General features: G+C 48.2%; 2 protein-coding genes across 17 annotated transcripts in view; one reads left to right on the forward strand and one right to left on the reverse strand.

The window, feature by feature from the left end:
* LOC149365179 (uncharacterized) overlaps positions 1 to 20,762 on the forward strand; it is a 75,139-nt gene that overhangs the window by 20,288 nt on the left and 34,089 nt on the right. For 5 of the 13 annotated variants that reach the window (XM_089587992.1, XM_089588001.1, XM_089588027.1 and 2 more), the window contains exons 4-7: positions 7,105 to 7,173; positions 10,938 to 11,064; positions 12,235 to 12,280; positions 13,103 to 13,177. In XM_089587992.1, coding sequence (XP_089444118.1) covers positions 7,105 to 7,173; positions 10,938 to 11,064; positions 12,235 to 12,280; positions 13,103 to 13,165 — 305 coding nt within the window. In that variant the 3' untranslated portion in view covers positions 13,166 to 13,177. The remainder of the gene's footprint in view (positions 1 to 7,104; positions 7,174 to 10,937; positions 11,065 to 12,234; positions 12,281 to 13,102; positions 13,178 to 20,762) is intronic. The other 8 variants (XM_089588056.1, XM_089588034.1, XM_089587968.1 and 5 more) reach the window with 3 other exon arrangements.
* Positions 119 to 20,736, reverse strand: LOC149365181 (uncharacterized). 4 transcript variants are annotated; one of them, XR_016292705.1, is made up of 11 exons: positions 20,667 to 20,736; positions 18,793 to 20,605; positions 18,332 to 18,575; positions 17,955 to 18,270; positions 10,131 to 10,314; positions 8,126 to 8,170; positions 1,738 to 1,870; positions 1,463 to 1,603; positions 1,196 to 1,385; positions 1,021 to 1,111; positions 124 to 905 (listed from the first exon to the last, which is right to left on the reverse strand). XR_016292705.1 is itself a non-coding variant. In XM_089587794.1 (10 exons), the coding sequence occupies exons 1-2, from the start codon at positions 19,551 to 19,553 to the stop codon at positions 18,398 to 18,400; spliced, it is 939 nt and encodes a 312-aa protein (XP_089443920.1). In that variant the 5' UTR covers positions 19,554 to 20,707; the 3' UTR covers positions 119 to 905; positions 1,021 to 1,111; positions 1,196 to 1,385; positions 1,463 to 1,603; positions 1,738 to 1,870; positions 8,126 to 8,170; positions 10,131 to 10,314; positions 17,955 to 18,270; positions 18,332 to 18,397. The 4 variants fall into 4 exon arrangements, 3 of the variants coding, with proteins under 3 accessions (XP_089443920.1, XP_089443936.1, XP_089443926.1); XM_089587794.1 differs by having other exon boundaries at positions 119 to 905; positions 18,793 to 20,707; XM_089587810.1 differs by lacking the exons at positions 10,131 to 10,314; positions 17,955 to 18,270; positions 18,332 to 18,575; positions 18,793 to 20,605; positions 20,667 to 20,736 and adding an exon at positions 8,621 to 10,093 and having other exon boundaries at positions 119 to 905.

Here is a 20,762-nt window from a genome sequence, read left to right on the forward strand (position 1 = left end):
AAGGGCTCCTAAGATCGTGAAAGAAATACAGGCCGGTTTTCCCATCCGCAAAATTCAACCACTTGAGCGCGCGAGTTAGTAGAGATCTTTAGCAGACGGTGTACTGTGTTACCTTGTGTCTATGTCGTTGCTGCAGTCATAGTCCAGGTCTGAATGCGGAGGTCCATAAAGTAACAGGTCCAGGCAGGCTGCAGGCTTAGAGGAGAGCGTATAGGCTAGTCTTTTTTAGATAGGCAAACAGGACACTGTGGGCACAGAGGTGGTTTCGGGCCGGGAATGAGAGCTGGTTCTCCACGTTGGCTGGCAGTCCGAGGGCCGGTAGCTTGAAAAGAGATGGCGATGGATTGGGTCAGAGTTTGGACACGCACACAGCAAGCATCCCGAAGTGCCCGCATCGCCGCACGACGGTCTTGCAAGGGAGCACGCCAGATCAACGATGAACTTTCCGCGTTGGCGTCCAGGAGCAGCCGATGCAGACGCAGCACGAAGGCGCCGTATCTTGTCCGAGAGCCGGTGGAAGGTTCGGTACGCCGAGATACCCTTGTCAGGGCGAAGTGCCCTTATCTTCTGCTTTTGTAGCAGAGCGCCAAAGTCGTGGGGGGCTAGATACATAGTCACTGGCAACCCGTTGCTGTTGCCCGCCTTGGCAAGGACATCGACGTCCTCAATGCCCTGGATGCCGGCATAGGCAGGCACACAGTGGTGAGCCACCTGGTCTCCGGCGTCCTCAAGGGCGTTACTCTGGGCGCGCGCAGACACTGGTCAAGGTCTGGGAGATGTGGAGCTTCCTCAGGAGCTGCAGGGCTGCCCGGCAATCACAGAGGACAACAACGAGGTGAGTAGGGTCGATGGTCCCGATCGAATCAGCTCTTACGTGGAGACCTGCAAGTTCAGCCTTTCGGCAGCTGCACAGAAAAGAGAGCCTATAGGTGCGGGACTGCTCCAATTGAGGGAACGCCAGAGGCGCGGCCTGCCAAGCGGCTCGTAGAGCCGAGCCGTCGGCGAACATGAGGGTCGTACCTTTTCAGTCATCCAGTAAGGCTACGGTGGCCAGGCGGAGTGCGACGGCAGGGGACCGACATTTCGTCACCTTGTTAAGGCCCAGGGTAACCTACAGGGGAGATCGGGTTGAGAGGGAGGACCGGTCGCCTGTGGGAAGGTAAAACCGTTTCCACATAGGCTCCAGGCAGCTTACCCTTCATGGAGTTGGGTTGGAATGCAGTCGCTCACGGAGGGCGCCTGCATTCTAGAATGTGATTGAGCCGGTCTGTGAACATCAGGTCTCTCTGGAGAAGCAGGAAATTCAGTCGTTAGACGACCGCCTCTGCCAGGGTGCGAGCACCAGAGACTGCTGTGGGGCTCCCATGAGTCGACGAATCCATCTCCTGCGAGGTAGTTCCAAGCGAGTAAGGAGGTAGTTCCAAGCAAATAAGGTTAGTGCGAGGCTTTGCCTCGCACTCACCTTCGATGCCAGTCGACTGGCTCGAAGGCATTACTGTTGGCAGTCGTCGCTTCGCCGTGGGTTTAACAGCATCCAGGTGTCTGCGGAGGATGGCGACGACGACGGCATCCCTCTGGCACTTGCAAGTCACGTCCAGAAGTTCTGCAGATAGTACAACAAAAATAAGCCCTCTTAAGATCGTGAAAGAAATACAGGCCAGTTTTCCCATCCGCAAAAGTCGGCCGCTTGAGCGCGCGAGTTAGTAGAGATCTTTAGCATACGCTGTACTGTGTTACCTTGTGTCTATGTCGTTGCTGCAGTCATGGTCCAGGTCTGGATGCGGAGGTCCATAAAGTAACAGGTCCAGGCGGGCCGCAGGCTTAGAGGAGGGCGTATAGGCTAGTCTCCGATAGATAGGCAAGCAGGACACTGTGGGCAGAGAGGTGGTTTCAGGCTGAGAACAAGAGCTGGTTCTACGTGTCGGCTGGCAGTCCGAGGACCCCGTAGTTTGAAAAGAGATGGCGACGGGTTGGGTCAGAGTGTGGGCACGCACACAGCAAGCGTTCCGAAGTGCCCGCATCACCGCACGTCCCAAACTTCCCAAAGTAACTCAGGCTATGAGGGATGACATAGAGAAGGGTGGCGGAAATTTCGACCACCTGGGGTTCTTTAACGTGCACTGACATTGCACAGTACACGGGCCCCTAGAATTTCGCCCTCGTCGAAATTCGGCCCGCGGCCGGGATCGAACCCGCGTCTTTCGGGTCACCAGCTGAACGCCGTAACCGCTGAGCCACTGAGGCGGGTAGATCCATACAGAGTTTTGTTACAATTTTCATATGAAATTATAAAGTAATATGACATACTGACTAAAGAGTGTCAATAATTTAGAACTCATTATATGCATAGCACTGTGCTTATAGCGTACTCAAAGATGTGCCTGATATACGTGAGGTCTTAAATGTCAAATTTAGATGGTTAAGAAATGTGTTTTGTTTGTGCCACTGAAATGCTGATCTCTGCAATCATCTACTTTCTCAGAGTCTTTATTGGTAACGAGTAAAGGCAGATTAAGGGAACATGTCTTTTCTAGGCATATAACTTTCATCGTTGGAAGCATCTGAAGTGATATCATTATCTGAAACCGAAGCACTGCAAGATGAAGACCTCTCCGATATCCCTCCTATTAGCCATATCATCCTGCTCAAGATGTGGCCACCTTATCCCTGCAATCTTCTTGATCTCATCCACCCACCTGACTCTCTGCTATGCCTGTCTTGTCCTGGAATTCATTCCTTTGGCATAATGGATCATCAGTTATCTGTTCTCCGCATTACATGCTATGCACATTTAATTGATTTCAGCTAGCACATCCTTAACTCCCATTTGTTCCCTAACCCATTAGGATCTCTTGTGCCCTTTACCGTCACCCCATCATTTTACTTTCCGTACTTTACTGCGTTGTCCTCAATTCGAATTCCACCGCCTTTTTCAACTTCAAAGTTTCTGCCTCATCAGTGAGTGCAAGCAAGTTGCTATGCCTTCTTCTTTAGGAATACTGGTTACCTGGTTTTCACAGTTTAATTGAGAATATCTGCCAAATGCACTACATCCTACTCGTATTCTCATAGCATTTAAGGCATACTACTAAACCTCCCAATAAATGTGCGACTCCCCAGGCCACTTTATTATTGTAGCCATTTCAACCCATCATTAAAGGCACGTTTCGGAGGCTGTGTCATGTGCCTGTGCATGCTTAGGAAAATTAAACGTCTTTTCTCACTTTCAGTGTCTTTCTTTTCCTACACTAAACAGAAAAAAAAATAAGCTGGATGGTCTTCGTCACAGTTCACACAACATGTTAGAAGGTAGAAGTGCTGCTGATGCCCACAATTGCCAAAGCTGCTTCTGTTCACACAAACTGGACCGTAGGGACTGATCTGTACAAGGATGGGGAGGCAACACTTTCCCAAGCAAGAAATTTTACATAGGAAAACCACATGAACCCTATTTTTTGGACAAAAAAGGCCCCAAGAATATACGATCCAGATGGGATTCCCCCCACCTCCCCAAACCACACCCCCCCAAGAGATGACCTGTAAGTCTACCCCTGCTCGTCACATGCCCATATTTGTAACAACTTGTGCCATTAAGGTGCATAGCTCTTTTCATGCTAGATGTGATTTTTGTTATAGGTACAAGCATGGAACTAAATTTAGAAATCACAATTTCATTTTTTTTGCACATACCATATGATTGTCTGCACAGCGATTACAAAATCGTATTCAGCACTTTCAACATTTTGTTTTTATAGACATCAACACTTTTTCAGCACAAGAATCTGCTCCACGTTTGCAGACTAGTGGAATGTGGGTGTTTCACTGAAGGTATTTAGTTTTCGAAGATTTGGGCTGAGCCTGACAAAAAAAAGATCGCTTTAAATTTGGCACTGCAGGTGTACTTAAGTGACTAAATGAACTGCAAAATAAGTCGCACCAGGAACTGCATTTTGTAGCTCTGGGATACTGCAGATGTGCCTTGGAGCTCAAATGTGTAAGGCATTTTATTTTGTGTGCTGTAGCCTTTCAAAGGATCATAAGGAGGAATTTGATGTTCCGTGCAGTTTTTTTGCCCTACCGATGACATCAGTCACTCACCATATATAGCAATTAAATTTTGTAAATGTTTCCCTACTGTCCTGTGGGGAGAATGTAGGTAAACTCCCTCACACAAGACAAATTTCCGCACCCCAGAAATTGCAAAAAGAATTTAAATGTAAACTGTGTGGTTTAATGTCCTTCAGCAACACATGAGCTATGAAGGATGCCGTAGTTAGAGCACTGTACCGTAATGGAGGACACCGAATTTTAACCACCTGAGGTTCTTTATCGTGCATGTGCAACGCACAGCAAATGGACATTTCTGATATTTTTCCTCCCCTGAAGTCCTGCCGCCATGGCCGGGAGCCAAACTGTAAGGTGGCTGGCGCACCATGGCAGTTTAAATCAGATAAGTGGAAAAACAACAGCAGAAAAAAAAAATGTTGAGAAAAGGACTTAAAGAAGAGAAAAACTTACGAATTCACAGACAGGAAAACGTAGTACATAGCCTTTTCACGTTAACATCCTAAAAGACTCTGCTTGAGTATTTCGAAAAGCAGAGCCCAAAGCTCATATGTGCAACCAAGATGTGCATTTGGCCTAATGCACCATTTCCAACTGTGGTTGTCACTTTATCAGATAAGAAATAATGACCTTATTGCTGCGCAAGTAGACAAAAACAGTTCATAATCAAGGACGTGCAAAGGATTAGTCAGAGGCTGCCTTCGTTGGAGAAAAAAAAAGTTGGAGCTAGATGAGCGCCTGTGGCTTTTATTTCAGGCCGCACTGCCCGAGACCTTATTTTCAAAAACATGCGCAGGTATGCACCTCGCTTTATGTGACGGTAACCAACGAAAGCCTGATAAATGGCCCGGCTTCAGAACACTTTAGGTCTTCCTTACTTGAAGGCATCATGAAATCTTGACAACCTCCCAGAAAAATGATGCCAGAGCCACAAGAAACTTTTCATCATTTTGACGAGCTTGAATTGTCATAGTGCCATCGAGCACAGTGTGCCATTGAAGCCCTGCGTGCCGTTAAGAAACTGCACTCCATGAAATTGCTATGTGCGTCCGAATCTTCCGAGATTCTGTGCGAAAAATTTTTTTTTTCCCTGTAGTACAGTGGTGAGCTGACCCAGCTGAGATAGTCCACTAGTTCCACTAGCCGTGCACGGCAAAGAAGGATGATGTTGATGATGACTATGGCCTTGTCCTCTGAATGGGGTGGATGTCGTCGGTGTGGTGCCCAGCCAGAGTACACAAAATGCACGCACGCAACACACACAACTAATCACTCCCCACACAGAATGCATGCACGCACATCAACACATACATGCTCACATGGCTAATGGGGTTCAACGTCCCAAAGCTACTAAGGCTATGTGGGACATACACACTCATATGAACGACTGGAACAGAAATGACAGCAGTACATCGTGAGCTCGGTGGCCACTCCAGTGGCTGCTGCCACGTTACATGCCCAACTATAGTCGGATACAACTTAAGGAGGCAGCGGCTTTACCCCGTCAAAGGACCCCCCTCAAGCCAACGGCGTCGGCCGATTATCATGACCCTGCTGGGGTGACAATACAGGGAGCGGTGCCACAATGGAGAGAAGGGTCCATTCCCAAACAATGAAGGGAGAGGACTATCCCCTTTCATCTGCCACTCCCTGCATTGTCACGCTAGCAGGACAATGAGAATCGGCCGACGCCATTGGCTGGAGGGGGGTTCTTTGACGGGGAAAAGCCGCTGCCTTCTTAAGTTGCATCCGACTATAGTGCTTTTAGGTACTCCTCGAATTGTCGGCGCACAGCACCCCACCACTCGGCAAGGCGCTTCTTGGTGGCCTGTACTGTGACTGCGAATTCCTCTGGCTGGGTAGGACAGGAAGACCCAAACGACTGTAGAATGTGACATCCGTGGTGGACTAGAGTTACCTTGGCATCAGAGCGCTGAGTGTTCCGTGGTTTCGTCTGATTCCCCTCACTTTCAGCTTAGCGTTCTCTCCACTGTGTGATGAAATCGATGCTAGTACTGTAGGGTCTGCAGAGCTCCTCGCTGTTGCCTCAAACAGGAGGCTGCTGCAACACTCACTGTAGAGCACTGTAGGCTGGGGTGCCTATTTCTGGAGGCTATACAGGAAGAATGTGGTCTTAGCTTCTACTGCAGCCCATGACATCTCCCTATCTGAAGCTCTGTGCATCTACGAAGCTCTGTTTGCCACTTTACTGAGCAGCTGCCTTCAACCCGCTCTTGAAAGAAGCCACACTTCTTTTCGAGATGGTAGATGCACTTTGTCCGTTGGGAGCAAAGGCACACTGCGGCCAGATGGTCAAACACTCAGCACGCCCAACGAGTTCTAGGTACGCACTGGAGACGACCCTTGTAGGTTAGCTTACTCAACGCTTCTCGAGCCACAAAGCTGGGCCAACCTAGGTCTCCCTGCACCACCTTGTTCGCTACCCGGCCACGACAGCCAAGCGAAGTTCGGCCAGCCTCGCACTATTGTCTCTCGAAGCCACTCTCGTGTCCACTAGCAGGCACACTACAGCATTTGCAAGCATCAATACAGGGAGATGCTCAAACTTCCACACGTCGCCAAACATCACGTCGAGATTACCCTTTGAAGCATCAGCGATGCAGGAAAAGCTGAATCCGCAGGGAAGCCTATCGGACCTAGCCTCGTGAAGGCTGTACATGGATTTTCTGTGCGTGCCTCCGCTGCCGGGCACCAAAACTCTGAACTCGGACAGCCACACTCTTCTTGGAATTGGCCCTCAGGTGCAGACGCGTAATCTCATTCTGGCAGATGTTTTGCAAACACTGCAAATCCTAGGAAGATTTCTGAAGTAGTACTAGATCGTCCGCAAAGGCTAAACCCGCACTCATCGGTTGTCATCCGTACCAGCTGTCTCGTAGCACCACTCGTAGCAGCCCTCACTCGATGCTACGAGTGGCGATGACGAGTACCCTTGGCGCAGACCTTTCTTCATTGCAATGGGGCCTTAAGACCGATCTAGGACTCGAATTGCATGACGACCGTGTTTTCCTTACACAGGCATCGAATGTTGGCCAGCAGTAGCTCCGACAGGTCCGACAGGGAGTAAAAGCAGGGGCCCGGCATGGGGTATGTTGTCCTACCAACTCTCTCCTTTTTACTATATTTTTACTTCTAAAGAGGCTGTCGCCGGATGCTGCCTCCTCTGTTTCTTTCCTCCATGTTTTATAGGAAAATATTTAAGCTATAATGCATTATTTCAAGCGTTTAAGTTGATTTTATGCGTTTTTGTTTTTATTGTGGCAGCAGCAAAGTAGCCCGCTACCGCACTGGTCATAGAGCTGCTGCTGCTTCTTTTGCACATGGTCTTGTATCTGGTGCAGTACTGCTCCCCTCTTCTTACTACTAGTTTTTTTCAGCTCCATGGCAATTTTTTCGAACATTGCTTTTTGTTCCTGAATTTCTTCAGAGGCCCAACTTGTCCAAGTATGTGGCATATAAATTAAGAAGTAATTTAGTTTCTCCTCCCGTCCATTTGCAGGCATCAGCAGGAAAAAGAGGTACATAATCAAAGAGAGTGGAAATACAGTGTCCACATAACACATGTTCCTTGAATGATTCTGCCCCCTTAGTGTGGCCATGCGAGCGGCCAGACCGTCCTTCCACACCACGAAGTGCAGTGGTGCAAAACTGCTTTCTTCGCTGTTGATTACAGTGCGGATCTTAAATGAACTAGCAAGAGGTTGGGTGCTTTAAGATATATGAGCCAGTCTATGACGGCCAAACATAGTTGATTGCTAGAAGATTGAAGGACACAAACAGTGTGAAATAAAACAGTTCTTTGTTTGTATACTTAAAGTTAAATCAGTTATCTCACCAACTGTAAACTTATAAATTAAAGAGTGGAATCTGGTACAAGGCACTAATTCATAAAATATGTACTGGAAGTTAAATCAATTATCTCGCCAACTGCAAACTTATAAAGGAATTGGATACGAGGAATCCGTAAAATCTATCGTGTCGAGCAGTGAGAGCCTCAGTTAGCACACCCTTCAACCAAAGTAGGTTAGAGCACACTTACTAATTTCTGGTGACACCTCCGCATGACCAAGCTCTGCTCCTGCCTCTGCAACAATATTCACACAAAAAAGTTAAGAGGGTATTCTGGACGGTCCATATATATAACGCTACGATGCAATGTGAAGAGGTGTCTATAATAATATGAAGATGCCTTAACGACAGGTATTTCGATTGTGATCGCTCACAGCTTTAGCGCCGCACAGCGCACAAGCAGCACCTCAGATAATGGCCTGCATCTGTTAGTACCACAACGACGTAAGCAAATCAAAGGATAGAGCCGCAGCGGCTACCTTGCTCCGGCCGTTGCCCCAGAAAGAAACTAACATGCAGGGTCTGTTTGCAATCGTTGCGCGAGGATAGCAGTTGGTACACACTTCATGCCGGCTGACAACATATGACTGAGTAAAAAATCTAGCTGGGCGAGTTGATAAACCGACGCACCGTAAACCGTAAAGCACTCTGCAGACATGCCATATATATTCATTTATGAACTTACCTAGAGCATAACCGCGCTCCTCGTTGCCTACGAGGTTCACCAAAAATGCGGTACACCTCAGGCGCACCATGAACAAAGCGACTGGTAGGTTCCATCCCGAAAGAAGTGCTTGCTTATCGCTGTACTTGCCGCGTCTCGTCGTCTGCTCAAGCGTATTTGGCGCCAGACCTCAACTTCCGGAATCAGCACTTCCACTGCGCGTTCTAGTTTGTCTTTTGCCGCTAGGATAGAAACATAATGGACTGCGTGGCGCTGCTATAACCCTGTTGAAAAAATGGCCTCTTCCTTCATTTTACTTCAAACAAGACAGTTTTATCGTTTATCCACGCGGTCATCATCATCAATCATTTATCTACGGTGGCGCCATCAAAAAGAAAGACACTTTTTATACTCTTCTGTAAAGGAAAATCGTTATCATGGTTGTTTTCATTGCTGATGTTAATATAGTGAAGAACTACAAAGCTTATGTATTGAATAGCGCGCACGAATATTGGCAAACGATGATGATGTTGATGCTTTGAGCGACATGGTGGCGGCAGTTATCGAGGAAAAAAAGGCAGTGGCATAGAGTTAATATAACCAAAGTGGTCTTGAGAGAGCCCCATGCAAACTCCCATAGACGGGGCGCCAGCTTTCCCTCTAGATTGAGAAACCCTATGGAGCTGGTGACACGCCTTTCTCCGCTGGATACAAGATGGCGCCACAGTACCATTGTTGCGATGTTTTCGGTTTTCGTTCTCCGTCGCCGCAGACGATGGTGTTTCCAAATAATTCTGACCGAATCGGGCAAGTGCATCACCTAGATGCAGTATAAAATAAAACTTACCATCAAATTCAACCTCTGTGCAAAATTTGCGGTTCTCAAATGCCATGAAAAGCGCACGAAACGGAACCACACACTGTAGCAGACGACGCCGCAGAAGTTGCGATATCGCCCGGGCGGAATTCTCATCTTCGAAGGGTAGACGCTTGGGCTTGTTGGTTCATATTGTAAGGAAAAACTTAGCGCAAAAGATGACTCAGAAAAGACTGAGCGCTGTGTGTGTCTGTCTTTCTGAGTCCTTGTCTTTTGCGCTACGCTTTTACCCTCATCTTCGAGTCGTCCAGCAAAGTACGAACTGAGGACGTTCGGCTGTAATGCAATAAAAAAGTGCTCATATCCTGTTCAGGATGAGGACGTTTAGAACATTTGATGATGTCCTCAGACGTTCGGTGTTGCCTGGGTTCCGTCCTCTTTTCATTGCGCACTACCAGTATGGTATTACAAAAAAAAAATATATATTTAATATTCTTTTGTTGCTGTTTTGCCTAAGAACACAGTTGGTGAAAGTATACGCACCATTTCCAGGTCCTGGACGAGAGTTTTTAGTCAGTTTCACGCACTGAATCGCATGCAGACGTTATCAACAGCGCGCTTCTGAAATTTATCAATTTTAACCTGAGACACACACTGCATCTTCCATATAGCGTCTGTACAGAGATATCTGTATCCCGGTCTCATCATACTCACTGATTGGCTGTCGTTGCGCAGCTGAGTAGTTCGGGGTGCCAGCGGACTGCGACTCAGTTTTGCACTTTCTGGCCTCATTTCCATTCCCGGGCCATTCTGCTGAGATTCATTCCTGGTCGCTGAATACCTACAGCAGTTAAGGCGCTTGGTTTCAGCAGTCGTTCCTTGCTGTCGTATTTAAAATCTGAAAGTCAAAAATGCGAGCTACAGATGTTGGAGTAAATATGCAAATCACGACAGTGCAACAGTCCTCATTCGAAACTGCTTAGCCATTGCTCACGTAAACTGACGGTATTTCATGAAAAGATACATCGGGTTCTTTTCTTTGGTGAGTTGACTTACGTTGCGGCACGCAGCAGTACAGCATCTTGACGAGCTGTGCAAGCAAAGCAGGAGCTGGGACTCAACAGACAGCCGGCACTGAGCGGACAGACTGAACTGCAGCGGTACTATTACCTACGTCTGCTGTTATGGAGTGGAAAAACCCTTTGAATTCAGTGAACACAGCTTAAAAAAGCAAAATTATGCTTTTGAGTAGTTTATTTACTTACAATACGTGTTTTCTTTCAGTAATATAAACGCGCAGTTTCGTCTGCTAGCTTTAACTGAGAGCAATGACCTCTTCGCGGTCATGATAGAGGTTGAGGCGTCTGCTACGAATCGCCCCTAGCAGACGACACTTGCAGTGTTTCTTCCGAGATAATTTTTTAATTTTGTAGTCTTATATATATATATATTACATATAGGAAGGTATTTGTTTGGTGTGCGTTGTCAGTGCTCAAGTCGTCGCTTGGTTCTTTCAACCAGCTTTCATTGCGGTGGCTCGTCGAGTCGGCGGAAACCGATCACCATCGCTATGCACCAAGGCTGCCGGGTCCGTTGATCGCGTCAGGTTAGTCAGGTATGGGCGAAGTGTACTAGGAAGTTTGGTACGGTACGTATCGGCCTGTGTATCCGAAACCGAGGGTTGAAGGTCTGCACATTCCAGCACTATGTGCTTGATGATCTCCTCGACCCCTCCGCAAAGTTGGCATGAGTGCTCATACCTCCGTGTACTTTGCCCGAGCGCCCGTTCCAAAGGGTTGTCAACATGTGTCTTGAAGTCTTGACAGCCGAGCAGGGCCGCCTCCCATCCTCTCTGGCGGGGCTGGGGGGAAGGGGGGGGGGGGGGGAAGGTGGGTTTGATTGGCACACCCAAACCGTGTGGAAGGTGTCAGCAGCCACTTCCCCACAAAACTGACACGCGCCATTAAGGTATCTTCTGTCGGAATTTTTAAGCACCGCCGGGCACAGTACAGTGTTGGTGACAATTTTGATGAGGAGGCGCTCGTCAGCACGATCCAGTCCCTTACAAGGGGCCGGGTAGCGCCGGTGCTCCTCCTTGTAGTAATCGGTGATGTGTTTGAATGTAAGGGCCAGATTGTCTGATTAGGAGTAGGCTTCCAAGGACCGGAAGATGGTCTGGGGAGAGAGTGCGCGGGTGGCCTGATCGGTCTGTTCCTTTCCCTGAGTCCCTGGTGACCGGGGGCCTAAATCAAGTTACTTGGTACATGACCATCATCATCAATCGAGTGCAAGAGTGCCGCATCTCTTGAACTGATGTAGAAAATGCTTGAGCCAAATTAATTCTTTACCGCCTGTCACGTCATCTATGGATATATAAAAAAAAGCTGCTAGTCATATGAAGCTTTTGAGGTTGCTGTTAGCGCAGTGAGATGGTGTCGCAGAGGCTGCGGTGAGCGCTTCGCTTGCAGCAATCTCAAAAGTGATATGTGACCCGTTTATCGTGCGCTGCACGCGCTGGCCACCTGCTGTTAACATCAAAGTAATCGAAATGGATGATGGAAGCTTCAGGCCGAACGTATGAGGTAAGAGCAGTAGGAGGCTAGGAGCCATCGAAGGTCCGCAAGCGGCCCGAAGCACCGGAGCCAGCAGCAGCTGTCGTCAACACTGAAACGATTGGCAACTAAGCGTTACAGTAGTGAGTTACTCCTGTGCCGAATAAAAGTAGCTTACCTCGAACTGAAATGGCAGTGTGAGATGGCTGTAAAGTGCGGGCACAGAGCACACATACTCTCATTGTGCTTGTTTGCAACGTTTACAGGGACGGCGCCGAGGTGTTCGTATGGGAAGTCGAACCTCTGGCAGGCGTGAGATGCCCTATTGCTCCTTATAAACATTAACTAAATAAAACGAACAAACTGCTGCATGCAAATTTTAGGGTGGCGGCTCTCGGCCCTCTGCCCCCCTTGTTGCCGTCACTGCTTAATTTCCAGGCCTGCCACGGCCAAGGAACTTGCATGTAATGGATATGTTGTGAAAAAATCCAGAGTCCTCTTAGAGCTCAAGTAACCGCAGTAGTAGATGTCCTTGAATTTGTTTAAACACCTTTATTTAGCATTTCGGGTACGTAGTGGTTTATTTAAATTTGTGTTAGGAAGAAAACGACTGACATGGTAGCCAGCCCCAACAGCTTCTTCATTTGCATGTGGGGAAGTTGTGGAAAACTGACCAAAAACTGTTATGGTGTGTGCGTAAACAGTAGACTGTGCGTGTCTTCAAGCAGTCTCAAGAATGCTGAGGCGGTACTCAGACGCAAGAAAGATAAAACTGAGCCAGCATGTATTGTTCAGGAGAGCCAGTCGCTACTGTGCAGGCCTCTCAATACAATAAATGGATTAGGCAGTTGCTTGGATGAGTGTCATTCTGTACCAGCAGCTAATGCAGCACTTGCTGTGCCAGTAAATTCACTACACTATTTTTATTCGGCGCCTATTCATTTTGTCAATGTGCTAAATGCGCGTGTAAACCTGTAGGTGCCAGCGTCACTACTTAGTTTATTGTTAGATTGGAGCCCTCGCATGTTTTTTGCCCGTTGTGGGTGTGGGGTTGTTAAATTTTTACTGTACAGACTAGCTATAATTGTAGGATTTCTCTTATTCTCTGTGTCCTCTTTTTATTTGCATGTGCAGAAACAGGGGGACCTTTTGCTTGGCGTGCAGTTTTCGTCCATCATCTCGATTGTGTCCAGCTAAGATCTATGACTGGTATGGCCAAATGCATACTCTCACTGTTATCGCAGGTTTAAAGGTTTTTCAGTTAAAAAATTTGGGACCTTTGAAAGCGTACCTGCAATGTTTTCTAATTTACCTCGGAATATGTAATATTGTAACGTCTCTGCATTTCCTGCTATGTTGCTGTTTGAAAAATTATTCTGGGCACTTGCTTCGCAAACGTATGATTTTAGGAAATAATTTTGGGTAAATATAGTTATCTGCCACTACTATTTCGTGAGTTCAGAATTAAAGCAGCAGATATAGACCTGAACAGATCTGTCATGTATTCATAAGAATACATTGTGTTATATGAAACAAGCTACATTCAGCCCCTTGTACTGATTTGACAACTGTGGTTCCGAGTGAGAACTTTTATATGTGTGGTGCTTTGTCCAAAGTAACACAGCATGCAATTGGTCATATCTTCTTGCAGTGTTCAGTCGACATTTATTGCAGCATGTATGAGGAAACATGCCCGCAGATCTCTCGATTTCTGGGGCAGTTGCATGTCATCATCATCATCATCATCATCAGCCTGACTACACCCACTGCAGGGCAAAGGCCTCTCCCATGTCTCTCCAATTAACCCTGTCCTTTGCTAGTTGCCGCCACTGTATCCCCGCAAACTTCTTAATCTCATCCGCCCATCTAACTTTCTGCCGTCCCCTGCTACGTTTGCTTTCTCTTAGAATCCACTCCGTTACCCTTAAGGACCAGCGGTTATCTTGCCTTCGCATTACATGCCCTGCCCAAGCCCACTTCTTCCTCTTGATTTCAACTAGGATGTCATTAACCCGCGTTTGTTCCCTCACCCACTCCGCCCTCTTCCGATCTCTTAATGTTACACCTATCATTTTCCTTTCCATAGCTCGCTGCGTTGTTCTTAACTTAAGCTGAACCCTCTTTGTTAGCCTCCACGTTTCTGCCCCATAGGTGAGTACCGGTAGGATACAGCTGTTATATACTTTTCTCTTCATGGATATTGGTAAGCTACCATTCATGGCCTGAGAGAACCTGCCATACGCGCTCCACCCCATTCTTATTCTTCTAGTTATTTCCCTCTCATGATCCGGATCTGCGGTCACTACCTGCCCTAAGTAGACATATTCTCTTACTACTTCTAGCACCTCGCTACCAATTGCGAACTGCTGTTCCTTTGCAAGGCTATTGAACATCACTTTGGTTTTCTGCATGTTAATTCTTAGCCCCACCGTTCTACTCTGCCTGTCTAGCTGATTGATCATGCTTTGCAGTTCTTGTCCTGAGTGGCTTAGCAAGGCAATGTCATCAGCGAATCGCAAATTACTCAGGTATTCTCCATTAACTCTTATCCCCAACTCTTCCCATTCCAGTCCCCGGAATACCTCCTGTAAGCAGGCAGTGAAGAGCATTGGCGAGATCGTGTCTCCCTGCCTGACACCTTTCCATATTGGAATTTTATTGCTGACTTTATGGAGAACTATAGTAGCTGTGCAATCGTTATAAATATCTTCCAATATTTTCACATAGCACTCTTCCACACCCTGATTCCGCAATGCCTGCATGACAGCTGAGGTTTCCACTGAGTCGAATGCTTTCTCGTAATCAATGAGGGCTATATATAGAGGTTGGTTATATTCTGCGCATTTCTCTATCACCTGATTGATAGTGTGAATGTGGTCTATTGTCGAGTATCCTTTACGAAAGCCTGCCTGATCATTTGGTTGACTAAAGTCCAAGGTTGTCCTGATTCTATTAGCGATTACCTTAGTAAATACCTTGTAGGCAACGGACAATAAGCTGATCGGTCTGTAATTCTTCAAGTCCTTGACGTCTCCTTTCTTATGAATTAAGATAATGTTAGCGTTCTTCCAAGCTTCTCGTACTCTCGAGGTCACAAGGCATTGCGTATACAGGGTGGCTAGTTTTTGTAGCACAATCTCTCCTCCGTCCTTCAGTAAATCTGCTGTTACCTGATCCCCACCAGCTGCTTTCCCTCTTTGCATTGCTCCTAAGGCTTTCTTTACTTCCTCCTTCGTTACTGGCGGGATGTCCCATTGCTGTGCTCGACTGCCTCCCTCAGTAACTTGATGATTACTAGAGACCGGATTTTAGGCAAATGCCTATTTTTTTCAACGCTTCGTAGGCGCACCATTTTTACATATGAGCACGAATTAGGTGTTGACAATATGTTTAATACTCTTTTTATAGTGCCTATAAATGCCTATTTTGGTGTCAGTGCCTATAAATGCCTATTTCCGACGTCGGTGCCTAAATATGCCCTATTTTACAGAAAAGGGGCCTGAAATACGCTGTGGTTTTGCATTCAGATTCTGTTTGCTTTCGAATCCATTTCGGTTTTGAGTAGAACACACGCGTGGCAACATTAGATGACTCGTCAGTTGGCTGTGGTGAACACTGCACCTACGCCGTATGCGTACACAATACCAACCACGTCAGCCGAAAATATCGAAGCAACCTTTTTCTTATTTTCTGCCATTTTATATTGGCAGCTTGTTGATGACTTTGGCTGTTAAAGTGGTAGTTGACCAGATGGCACCACAAATGACAAGATGTTGAAGCATCGTGTATGCCTGCAATAAATAAGTACAATTCCTGTGTGAGCGAAGACTGAACTCATTTGTCAGATGCTTTGAATTGACAATGTTTCTATCAAATTCTAAATACATGGCCTCCTTTTAAGGTGTTCATTGTTTCTACTTTTGTGCACGACAAGCGAATTGTTTGTTTCGAGGTATACCAAAGTGTTTCAAAAGGGTTGGTAACCGTCCCTTTTGCTCTGCTGAAGCATGTGTATTGTACGAAAAGTTGCGTGATAGCCTTAAAAAAAACGGCTTCTAATGTTCGCACCTTACTTAAGGTCCCAAATCATTCTTGCTGTGTTTTTCTTTTATTTTACGACAGATATTGCACGCTGAACTTCGGAACTGTGTGCACTTTTGATAAAATTTATAGTGCCTATTTTTCTCCGTTAGGTGCCTAAAATGGAATTTTAGCCGCCTATTTATGGCGCCTAAAACGTGCTTTTTAGTGCCTAAAAATCCGGCCTCTAATGATTACATTCGCTACTGTATAGATTTGTGTAGAACTCTTCGGCTAATTCAACTATCTTATCCATATTGCTGATGACATTGCCCTGTTTGTCTTTTAGCGCATACATCTGGTTTTTACCTATGCCCAGTTTTCTCCTCACTGATTTTAGGCTACCTCCATTCCTTAGAGCATGCTCGATTTTCTCCATGTTAAACTTTCTTATGTCGGCTACCTTGCGCTTATTTATTAACTTAGATAGCTCTGCTAATTCTATCCTGTCTGTGGAGTTAGACGTCCTCATGCTTTGACGTTTCTTAATCAGATCTTTAGTCTCCTGAGATAGCTTGTTGGTATCCTGTCGAACCATCCTACCACCTACTTCTGCGGCGCACTCTGTAACAATAGCTGTAAGATTATCATTCATTGTTTCAACACTACGGTCGTCTTCTTCAGTTAAAGCGGAAAATCTGTTTTGCAGCGACATTCTGAATTCCTATACCTTCCCTCTTAATGCTAACTCGTTAATAGCCTTTCGATTCACCAGTTTCCTCCGTTCCCTCTTCAAATCTAAGCTAATACGAGACCTTACCATTCTGTGGTCGCTGTAACGGACCTTCCCGAGGACATCCACATCCTCTACGATGCCAGGGTGTGCACACAGTATGAAGTCTATTTCATTTTTAGTCTCACCATTGGGGCTCTTCCACGTCCACTTCCTGTTTGCTCGTTTGCGGAAGAAGGTATTCATAATCCGTAAATTATTTCTATCTGCGAACTCTACTAATAACTCTCCCCTACTGTTCCTAGAACCTATGCCATAGTCACCTACCGCCTTGTCTCCAGCCTGCTTTTTACCTACCTTTGCATTAAAGTCGCCCATCAGTACAGTGTACTGTGATTTTACTTTGGTCATTGCCGATTCCACATCCTCATAGAAGCTTTCAACTATCTGGTCATCATGGCTTGATGTAGGCGCGTAGGCCTGCACCACCTTCAGCTTGTACCTCTTATTAAGCCTAATTACGATAGCTGCCACTCTCTCGTTAATACTGTAAAACTCCTCGATGTTGCCAGCTATATCCTGATTTATGAGAAATCCCACCCCTAGTTCTCGCCTATCTGCTAATCCACGATAGCACAGTACATGCCCGCCCTTTAGTACTGTATACGCCTCATCTGTCCTCCTAACCTCACTAAGCCCTATGACATCCCATTTAATACTGGCTAATTCCTCCAGCAGCACTGCTAAGCTAGCCTCACTTGATAAGGTTCTTGCGTTAAACGTTGCCAGGTTCAGTTTCCAATGGCGGCCTGTCCGGAGCCAGAGATTCTTAGCACCCTCCGCTGCGTCACAGATCTGACCGTTGCCTTGGTCAGTTGCTCCGCAGCCGCTGGGGACTGAGGGCCGAGGGTTAATTGGTTTGTTCATAGAAGGTTGTGGCCAAGTACTACACCAGGGTGGCCAAATCCTGTTCTGATGAGGAAGTGCGTTGTCGGCTCTGGTCACCGAAATCAGGCCGCACTCCAAGCCTGGTTATGCAATTCCATCGACACGCGGAGTTTTTTTTTTTTTTATCCGGTGGAGAATTGCGTGGCACCGGGATTCGAACCCCGGTCCGCTTGCACGCGAGGCGGATGCTCTACCTCTACGCCATCGCTGCCTCCTCTACGCCATCGCTGCCTGTTGCATGTATTCCCTGCCAAAAGCAACCAGGCAGCAGGGTTTGTTTCTTACCCGTGAAGCAACTGCACCAGCATGGCAATGCTGGCGCTTCATAGGTGAAGCGTCCTAGCACCGAAATGCGCTCCTGCAGAGAACACATGCTCCACTGCTCCATGGAGTGGCAGGCGCCAGCCCAGCCCTCCCTGAGCAGTTAGGTTGGCCGGACAGCGGCAGACGGCGTCGATCCGCCGGTAGGCTATCCAATCTGCAGGCAGAGACGTTCGCTACACTCTCCGCTCTGCGCGTCACCAGCAGCTCGGAGGCCCAGCAGTCGAACCTCAGGGCCAGGGGCCTGCGCTGCCAGTGAGCAGGTGCCGAGGATGGTCGCCTGCATGGAGAATGTCCTTTACCAGATCCCTGAACACTGGCCACTGAGAGACACTGTGCACCTTTTCCTTCCATTGCCTTTAGAGGTAGGGTTCACGAAGATGGAGCAGTGGTCCGAGCCCCGGGAATCAGCTGCTCTTTCCCAATAGTAATGGCAAGCGTCCGACAAGCGGGAGGTCAATGATAGACGAGCGTCCTGGTCGGATGAAGATAAGGGCCATGGGCTGCAGGACACGGAAGCTTGCGGCGATGGTGGTATCCAGGAATTTTCTGCCTCTCGTGGTCAAGGTTCGGTTGCCCCATTCCCTGTTATGGGAATTAAAATCACCACAGATAAGAACAATCTAGCCGAGCCGAGCATGGAGGGCAAGAAGGCATTGTTCAATCCCAAGACACACTGGGAGCTAGGTAGACTGAGGACACAGGTATCCATGCGGCCCATTCGCATTCCCGCACCACAAATCTCCAAGTGGCCCAAGTGAGGGATGTTATTCCTTATGTAGATGGCTCTACAGGGCCTCACCTGAGAGTGAGCGTTGTCCAAGCGGGGGGCGTCACTGCAGCCGTGGAGGAGTCAGAAGGAGAGATCGGAGTACCTAGTTTACCCAGGCAGACTGGAGGCTTCGGCTGAGATCCGGGTCCCTGGGGGGCGAGCACATCGTATTCCATGGTACCCACCGACACAAGGTCATTTAGGTCAGAAACGTGCGCGAGCAGGGAATTCACATTCCACAGCATAATGCCTGACCTTGCAGTTTCCTCTAAGAGGACTGCCATGATGGCGGTCGATAGAGCTCTCGGCAGCGAGAGCGCCCTCGTACAGCTTGCGAGCCTCTGACCTGAAATGGTTGGCCGTCTTGCGAACGACCGTGGTAACCTGGCTCTCCTCCTTCCCCCTGAGAGGGCTGGAGTCCGAAGCCCTTTCTGGGAAACTACTGTTGAAGACAGTGATTGAACTTGTGACCGAAGATCTGCAAGCTCAGCCTGATTAGTGGTCACTCCAGCAAGCACAGAGTCATACCGTGACGAAAGGAAGTCAATAGCTGACTGTATGTCCTCGACTGCTGAAGCAACCTTTTCACTAGCTTCCTTGACCAACAACAGTTCTTCCATTTTCCCCATCAGTGCTGATACAGTGGTAGTCAAAGTATCCAGCTTCACATTCAGAGCAGACAGTTGCTGCGAGAACGAACCACCATCGGGGTTGGATGCTACGTCAGGTTGCGCCACCGAATCATCCTTGCATGAAGGACACTTCCATGTTTCACGTGTTACCGTACTCATCTTCTTGTAGGCGTTATCAGTAACTGACGATCAGTTATCAGTAACTGAGTATGGAACGATCAGAGGGAAAAGAGGTTATGAAGTGTGAGAGCTTTCCCATCGGCCGCAGTTCGTCCTGTGCTGGCTCGATGGTGGTGTGGGGCAGGCTCTTGAATGGCGACTGGTCGTCCAGGAGGACTAACCAGTCGATGTTTCCACGATGCCTCGCCTTGTCGAGGGAAGAATCTTCAACCGACATGTAGTGTGTGGTGAATCAGTGCCTGGCGTACCCTATCTGGTTCTCCGGCAGGAAGTTGGCACCCGCTGCGGTACATATGAGTCTTTCGAGTGCCCCTGAATCCAATGTTTTACAGGCAACAGAGGTCCGTGAGACTATCTGTAGGAACACAGCTCCCTGGAGGCCTTGCGGGGCATCAGGATGGGTACCACGATGACAGTGGTCCAACACGATTTTCGTCGAACACGGCCAGGTGACGAGTCTATTCTTGGGCATACAGATTCTGCAGCATCTGCACTGTGACCCGTTGGCCCGAGGGCGCTATGGATCGATTGAGGGCCCTGTGGAGCTCGTGGGTGGTGACTGGATCGTTGCACAACGTGTGTGCTTCCATAGTGCCTGCAGGCGCAGGAGGGCAGCTCTGCGGTGTCTGGGATCTCAGCCAGAGGCTGGGGCGCAGGTGGGTTGCCTTGGAGAGGTGGCCTGCCACCTAATCTGCGAGTGCCTGACAAGACACTCCCTGTGCGACGGCCGCTCCGAAGACAGGATAGCGGTTGGTGGCGACCTGGAGCAGAGACCGCAGGAGGCGGCAGGGTGTAGCCGACTGCCGGGCAGAGCGGATGGAGTGGCAGAAGCCAGCCCAGCCGTCCCCGAGCAGTTAGGTTGGCCAGACAGCGGCAGACAGCGTCGATCCGCCGGTAGGCTATCCAATCTGCAGGCAGTGACGTTCTCTACACCCTCCGCACTGCGCGTCCCCAGCAGCTCGGAGGCCCAGCAGTCGAACCTCAGGGCCAGGGGCCTGCGCTGCCAATGAGCAGGTGCCGAGGATGGTCGCCTGCATGGAGAATGTCCTTCACGAGATCCCTGAACACTGGCCACTGAGAGACACTATGCACCTTTTCCTTCTGTTGCCTTTAGAAGTGGGGTTACGAAGATGGAGCAGTGGTCTGAGCCTCGGGAATCAGCTGCTCTTTCCTAATAGTAACGGCAAG

This window comes from Amblyomma mixtum, chromosome 1 (genome assembly GCF_055824585.1).
Source record: "Amblyomma mixtum isolate Tamu chromosome 1, ASM5582458v1, whole genome shotgun sequence".
In the NCBI taxonomy this organism is placed as follows: Eukaryota; Metazoa; Arthropoda; class Arachnida; order Ixodida; family Ixodidae; genus Amblyomma; species Amblyomma mixtum.

Coding starts and splice junctions, on each gene's coding strand:
- LOC149365181 (XM_089587794.1), bottom strand. CDS start 19,553: ATGAGTACGGTAACACGTGAAACATGGAAGTGTCCTTCATGCAAGGAT. Junction 18,576..18,792: donor TGGACAACGCTCACTCTCAG/GTGAGGCCCTGT, acceptor TTCCCATAACAG/GGAATGGGGCAACCGAACCT.